Raw genomic sequence first — 7,033 nt, forward strand, 5'->3', positions numbered from 1 at the left:
CTCTTTTCCTTCACTTACTGCATACACTGAACAATGTTCACGTAAAAACAACTGTCCAGTCGTCACATTGGCAGAATCATTCTTAGGCTCTTCTGGCTTCTCTCTTCCGCTTCTAATCCGCCTTCTTCTTTCAGCATTCTTTGGCGGAGTGGCTGAGCTTTTCATAGTAAAAGCACTTCATTTGCTTCTTTCGGTCACCGTCCTCTGACTTCTTGAACTCCTTTGGCTTGCCTTTTCTAGGCTTGTCTTTGGCGACTAATGCCTTCTCGTCGGTTTGCGTAAAGAGTTTCTCTCGAGCCTCCTCCTGAAGCAGGAGTGGGCCAAGCTCCTTAAAGGTGAATGGCTTAGTTAGTCCGTTGACCTACAGTGACCGTAGTCACAAAACTTTTGAAACTCCGTGGCAACTTGTCGACTGTGAGCAACGCCAATTGACTCAAGTCCACCTTTTGACCAACCACTGTGAGCTAGTCCTACATGACTTTCACCTTTGTCAGATGGACATGCACACTATCACCCTCATTCATATCAAGATTATAAAGCTGATGTTGAAGAGTAATGATACGGGCTAAATTATCGATTTCATACAACTCCTTCAGTATGGCCCACGCCTCTGAAGGAGCAACGCCAATTGACTCAAGTCCACCTTTTGACCAACCACTGTGAGCTGGTCCTGCATGACTTTCACCTTTGTCAGATGGTCATGCACACTATCACCCTCATTCATATCAAGATTATAAAGCTGATGTTGAAGAGTAATGATACGGGCTGAATTATCGATTTCATACAGCTCCTCCAGTATGGCCCATGCCTCTGAAGACGTCTCTGCCAACTCGATATGAGGAATCACACCATCTGCTATCGTGCCAATTAGCATTGCTAAGGCTTGAGCATCCCTCTCCTCCCATGCACTAAGTTCATCCACATCTCCTTCAAATAGAACTTCACCTCTTTTGTCCACAATGTCCTCCGGCTTCTCCTCAATCCTAATCACTATCTTCCACAATGTCCTCCGTGCCAATTAGCATTGCTAAGGCTTGAGCATCCCTCTCCTCCCATGCACTGAGTTCATCCGCATCTGCTTCAAATAGAACTTCACCTCTTTTGTCCACAATGTCCTCCGGCTTCTCCTCAATCCCAATCACTATCTTCCACAGCTTCCGTGCCAACACAAGGCTTCATATCTTACTTTCCAGATTGGATAGTTCGTCCCATCGAGCTTTCCAGCTTCACCAAAATTGGGAATAAATGAAGAAGGAAGATTACTGGAGAAGGAGGAAGGACGAGCAGTGGGTGTAGAGGCTTCTGAACGCTGATCCATCTCGGTGAATAGCAAACTAAAAAACTGAAGCAAAAAAGATGTACTGACCTCCCGTGCTAGCCTGAGCTGAAAACAGAATCGCCTTTCTGGCAAGGGACTCCTTCCTTCAGAGAGTGCTTTGATGAAGAAGAGTTGAGAGCCTATGGCTCTGATACCATGTTAGAAATCAAGAGGGAAAGAATCACTCAAACCTCCACCCAAGATCTCTCCAACTCTAACACACACTCAACTCAAATAGATGATCACATATGCAACAAACACTCTCTCAGAAATAAATATAGACCTCCAGAGAGAAAGAGAGTATATTCATCCACCAGATGGTGGGTAGAAAAATAGCTCCAAGGGAGCAGTACAAAACACAACAAAGTGCTAGAGAATATTGATGGACTCTCTCTCACCAACTGCTCCAGATCTGAGTGCTGAGCACAGCCTTGGAGAGGGGCTTTCAGTCTTGCACTGGATGCTGGAATGAATGGACAAGTAGGCCTCTTATAGGCACTGCCCAGGCCCCTTGAGTTGACTGACCAGCAAAGTCAGTACCCTGTCTGGTGGCCGACCACATGGGCCCTAGAAAACCGACCAAGGTTGGCCTTGGTCAGTGGCCCTGGTTGGTGGGCCAACTTGGGCAACCACAAGCCCTTATTTAATAAGGGCGCCCTGGGTGGCCAGTCAATGCTGCTCCTGGTGCCTCTGTGTGAGGCATAGAGCCCCTTTATTCCTGCTGTTGCAGACTACAACCAGCCCGTGTGCTGGTTGCCTATGATGCCGGCCTAAGTCTCTCTCTCTCCCCAGCCCTCCTACCTCTCACTACCCCTTGTCCCCTCAAATCGGGGGCTCACAGGTGGGCACAGTGAGTTTCTAACAAGAAGGCATGAGCAATAAGACAAATGCCTAAGCAGATAGAGGCTAGAGGTTCTAGCCTTGAGGTTTGTTGCAAAGTGCAATTTTGGATACATCAAAAGCAAAGTCTTTAATTAAGGATGACACCTCCTTGAGATACCAAATAGGTAGCATAAGTTGGCTATGACATAGGGTATATTGACTTTGATAAAGGGTGTGATACATAGTGGTAAGATGAAACACATAAACACACCCTATGTCAAAGCCATGCATAGTGGTAACAAGATACATACACAAATGAAACAAGACCATTCGTGTCAAGTGTGAATCCAACGTGCCACATTTTTTTCCACTTACTTGCTTTGAAGAAAATGCTTATAACAACATTACTAAATTAGGGATTATAGCATTAAGTTGAAAACAAAACAAAGGGATATGTAAGGTTGAGCATCCTCATAGTCATTAGCATGGAGCAAGTCCTTTAGTCCCATAATTATCAATGAGAAGTTCAATTCCTCTATAGGTGAAAAAATTACAGTTATTTGTGTGAGTCTTTTTAATTTGTACAAGAGACCCGAATTTATTCCCCGAGAGAAAAGGCATGAAAAAAAAATTTTGAGATCCGAAACAAATGACTAGGGGTAGATATAGACACCTCATTATGGATGAGGAGTTTTTAGAATTTCTGCAAAGCTTCAGAAAAAAATCAGCAACGGTACAGTTTTTCGCCTTTGGAACGTGTCTCCCTAAACGAATCCACTTTGTAGAGTTGTGGTGAGCTCATCATGGGCTTGTTACCTTGCATCCATACTTTCATGTGTTTGAGGAGACATGGACCTGCAAGAAGGAAGATCTGTTGATAAGACAATATGTAGAAACTCTGTTGATTACAGAAGAGTGAAAGGCATGGCAGTCGAAAAGATTGAAAATTTCACGTTGTACGTTGAGCAACAGAAAGTATTTGTAAGAAACGAAGATTTGTTGATAACAGACGGCAATATATATAGAAAGGAAGGGAAGATCTGTTGATAACAAAAGAGTGAAAAGTATGGCAGTTGAAAAGATTGAAATTTTCACTTCGCGCATTGAGGCAACTCGCTGATCGATAGAATTTGGAAATCGATAACAGAATTCTTGAAAAACTGCACAGCTCAAATCAGGCCAAGAAAATTTAGTACCTGCTCCAGTGCAATTGCTTGTAGAATCGGCGCTGCGTTCATGGCTGAAGGACCAGCTTCTCCTCATTGCAGGCCACACGGACGAACTGCAACCAGGAAAAGCTCCACAATCCAATCGTTTAATCTTCTGCCTCCTCGAATCGATCTTGTCTCTCGATGACAGCGTGTGGCGCGCGAAGTTCTCCTTCCCCATACAACGCGCTTGCTGCGTCGCGAGCTCTTCTTCCTCCCCTTCTTGATCCGCGGAGAAATTTCCATCCAATGGTCTGAGGCGCTGCCTAGGACAGCTTGCAGAACGCTTGTGCGAGGGTTTTGCTTCTGATTTCGGCGGCGTAGCAGCGCTAATTTCTTTCCCGCCTGATTTCCAGCCTGCTCCTCGGAGTGCAGGAGGAAGAGGGAGGGGAGAAACAGGGGTCTCCACCGAGGTAGCTGCAGGGGTTTTAGCAGAAAGCCGAGAACTCGCGCTAGCTCTCGTGAGTCGGGAATTGGGACTTCCTTTCGTGGGTTGCAAGAGCGATTCAACCGTGAGAGGAGCCTTCCTTCTGGCAGGAAGCCGAGTGATGAGCGAAGGCAGGGGGCGTGAGGGAGAAACCTCTTGCTTCCCGAGCAGGGAGAAGCGGCGCAATCCATTGGAGGAGTGAGGGGCCGTAGGGAGAGACAATCTGCGGCCGAACCAGCCAAGCTGCCGATCTTTGGGAGGGCGTTTGCTGCCGGCGATGGGGGGGGAGCGAGGCTTGGCAGAGGGAAGGGGGGGAGGGGAGACGGGGCAGGGCTGGGGGAGCTGTTGACGGGGGCTGATCTTGGAGGGGGACAAGTAAGGGCGAATGGTGGCGGGGGGGCTATGGAGGAGCGATTGTTGCTGCTGCTGCGGGGGGGGAAGATTGTCGGAGAAGCTGAGGGGTTTAAGCTGGAAGCTTTTGAAAGGCGAGAGCTTGCGGGGGGAGGGGAGGAAGGCGGGGTTGGGGAACATGACGACGGGCTTGAGGGAGGAAGAAGAGGAAGTGACGGAGGAATGGCGGAGGGCGACGGAGGAGGAGGCGGAGGGGGCGGAGGAGGAGGCGGAGGAGAGGCGCCATGGCCGATTTGGGTTGGGATGGACATCAACATGGAAAGTTTTGGGAAGCTTGGAGGGCGGAGCAGCCGGTTTTCGGGCGTCGGGGGCGGCGTTTCTGGCTATGGCGGCGGCAGAGCTCGGCGACGGAGGTCGAAGATGAGCTCTCCGGCAGCTCGTCGGCGTCACATGCCGTCCACTTTTGACTACATTGGTGGTTGGTAGACGCGCACCGATGATCTTTTCGGTAGCTTTTGAGTTCACCGACGGCGACGATATTCGACGATTGCTGTCGCCGGAGCCCGACGAGGATTGAACGTTCCCCGGCCGGCTCGCCAGCGCTGGCCGCCGCTTCCGCCCCTTCGGCCCTCCAGATTCCGGCGATGTGGCCATACTTTGCTCCGAAATTTGCCCCGATGTTTTGTTTGTGGGCTTCTTTCGCCGCCGCTTCTTTGGAACAGCGTTCTCTTTGCCGGCGGCTTCCGTTGGTGGTTCGCCGCCCGCCGCCGGTGGCTCGCCGCCCGCCTTCGTCGCCTCCACAATGTCCGCCACCGCTTCGTGCACCAGCGCCGCCGGCGTCGACCACCTCCGCCACTCCCCTGCGCCACCCCGTTCCTTCAATTCTCGCCGGAAATAGCATCAGAAACCCTCTCCTCATAGAAAGTTTACGTCCTTACCTCCTCCCCCCCCTCGAATGGCCGCCCTTTGCTTATCATCGCCTTCATCGGTAACCTTGCCACCCTTCTGCTGCTGCTGCTGCCGCTGCTTTTGCAACCTGCGCACCACCACCACCACCACCATCTCAAAACCTTCATTCATTCGATTCCATTCAATAACAGCCGTTTCTTCATATTGAACTTTTGTCACCTCGCTGCTCGCTCCCCGCTTCTCCCTCCGCTCGCTCTCGCTCGCATATCCCCGCTTCTGATCGTGCATTGTAGCTCTTCCAATCTCGCCACGGCTCTGTCCACCTGCATATGCAATAGAGGCACACGATCAGTAGCGCCTCAACCCTTACTCTGTTCTCTGTTCTCTCTCTCTCGCTTCCTTCCTTCCCACCCGAAGTCTTTGATCCACCCATGATCAAAAACATCTCAGTAACCATCAAAGCCCAGAACCGCTCCTTACCTTCCTTACTGCCTCTGTTAGCGTCGGAACAGCCATTCTCCACGCACTAGTTCATAGCAGCCCTGTTACATTGAAATACGCCAATTCGGTCAAATATTTTGAACGGATAGTGCTACAAGCCACGATCCCCGCTCACGTAAGTATCGCACACCGATACCGTGATCCAAGAAACAAAATTGACCGCCACCGCGTTTGACACTCATGAGCGGCCTATTGTAACGACTACGACGTTTCATAGCCAGCCCCTGAACGTTTTGATCCCAGCGAATGCCGATCATTTACCGGAATAATAGATTACGGCAACGCACTCCATCAAGCACGCGGAGGATAGACAAAGCGTTACTAGCAAAAGTACGCACGGCTTCAAATTCTTTCACTAAGCGCAAAACAAAGCAAAGTATCACAAACCACAGACACTCTCGGCAACCAAAATCCCATGAGAGGACCCTCGATAAGAGGGTGGAAGAAATCAAGCGAGGCAGTGGATGCGGGAATTAAAGCAGCTAGCTAAGATTAAGCAAAGCGATAAAGGAAGAGCAATGCAGAGGAGGAAGGTGCGAGTGTTACCGAGAGGTGCAAGGATGGAACGAAAGCGATCTGGAAGGAGGAGCAAAGGGAGGATCCATAGGAAGAGAAGGCACAAGGGCAAAAAATAGTTGGTGAGGGAAGCAAAATTGTTTGTTTGGATGGATGTGTTTGTGTTTGTGTTTGTGTTTGTACACGTGTGATCTGAAGAGGGGGAAGAAGAAGAAGAGAGACGATTCAAAAGACACAGACGATCGTTACACAATTTATTTACACATACAGTTCATTATCATGCAAATTATTCCCATTTTAACAAAATTGTTTTGCCTCCTCCAAACGGTCAAGACTCTTAATCAATTAATGCCACGCTCCCCCCCCCCCCCCTTCCTTCACGAGGTCAAGTGCTACTTTTTTACTCCTCGGAACAAACCGCCCTTTACTGCATTTTGCACCCGTTGAAATTAAGAAACAATAGCTCATATTTCTCATAGTCTTTAGAATATCGGTTAAGATTTTGAGTATTTTATGTGAAATATGGCATATGTGTAGGTTTTCATATGTAAAAACCGGCTAGCTTGGAGAGTGTCTTTATTGTGATTGGTACGGAAAAAAGCTTTCGGCTAACAATACTGCATACACACACATATATCCCTTGAGGGAGAGAGAACCCCCAAGGTTCCTTACTCAACCAACCTCTAAGCCTTCAATTCTGATTCAGCGGGATCCCTCTATACATCTTTATCTTTATTATATACAGGAAACTTCCCATGCTCATGCTGAAAACTCTTCGCTTGCACACTCGAAAGGCCCTTCAAGGAAGTGGCCATTGCATGGGGATGCGCACAAGCCAATGCTAGCTTGAACAGGATCATTATTGAAATAGAGTGGTATGGGGATGAGTGATCCATCATTCTAAGGGCGCCTAGGAGGTGCAACTACTCCCATTTCCCCCCCTTCTTTTCGCACAACAAAGGGGACTTTTATGATGCTCAA

At 48.8% G+C, this 7,033-nt stretch overlaps 1 protein-coding gene across 1 annotated transcript; it reads right to left on the reverse strand.

The window, feature by feature from the left end:
• Positions 1-2,742: 2,742 nt before the first annotated feature.
• On the reverse strand, positions 2,743-6,226 carry LOC147901693 (uncharacterized). Its single transcript, XM_087375234.1, has 6 exons — positions 6,083-6,226; positions 5,516-5,577; positions 5,255-5,358; positions 5,065-5,162; positions 3,337-4,986; positions 2,743-2,995 (listed from the first exon to the last, which is right to left on the reverse strand). The coding sequence occupies exons 2-6, from the start codon at positions 5,549-5,551 to the stop codon at positions 2,865-2,867; spliced, it is 2,019 nt and encodes a 672-aa protein (XP_087231360.1). The 5' UTR covers positions 5,552-5,577; positions 6,083-6,226; the 3' UTR covers positions 2,743-2,864.
• Positions 6,227-7,033: the final 807 nt, after the last annotated feature.

The sequence above is a fragment of the Dipteris shenzhenensis genome, chromosome 5 (assembly GCF_047967505.1).
Source record: "Dipteris shenzhenensis isolate YYH24624 ecotype China chromosome 5, Dip_SZ_1.0, whole genome shotgun sequence".
Taxonomy (NCBI): domain Eukaryota; kingdom Viridiplantae; phylum Streptophyta; class Polypodiopsida; order Gleicheniales; family Dipteridaceae; genus Dipteris; species Dipteris shenzhenensis.

Excerpts from the sequence above, each read along its gene's own strand:
- LOC147901693 (XM_087375234.1), bottom strand. The coding sequence starts at position 5,551 with ATGGCTGTTCCGACGCTAACAGAGGCAGTAAGGAAG. Across the intron at positions 5,359-5,515 it reads TAACAGAGGCAGTAAGGAAG|GTGGACAGAGCCGTGGCGAG; the intron begins GTAAGGAGCGGT and ends TTGCATATGCAG. Across the intron at positions 4,987-5,064 it reads CATTCGAGGGGGGGGAGGAG|GGGAGTGGCGGAGGTGGTCG; the intron begins GTAAGGACGTAA and ends GGGGTGGCGCAG.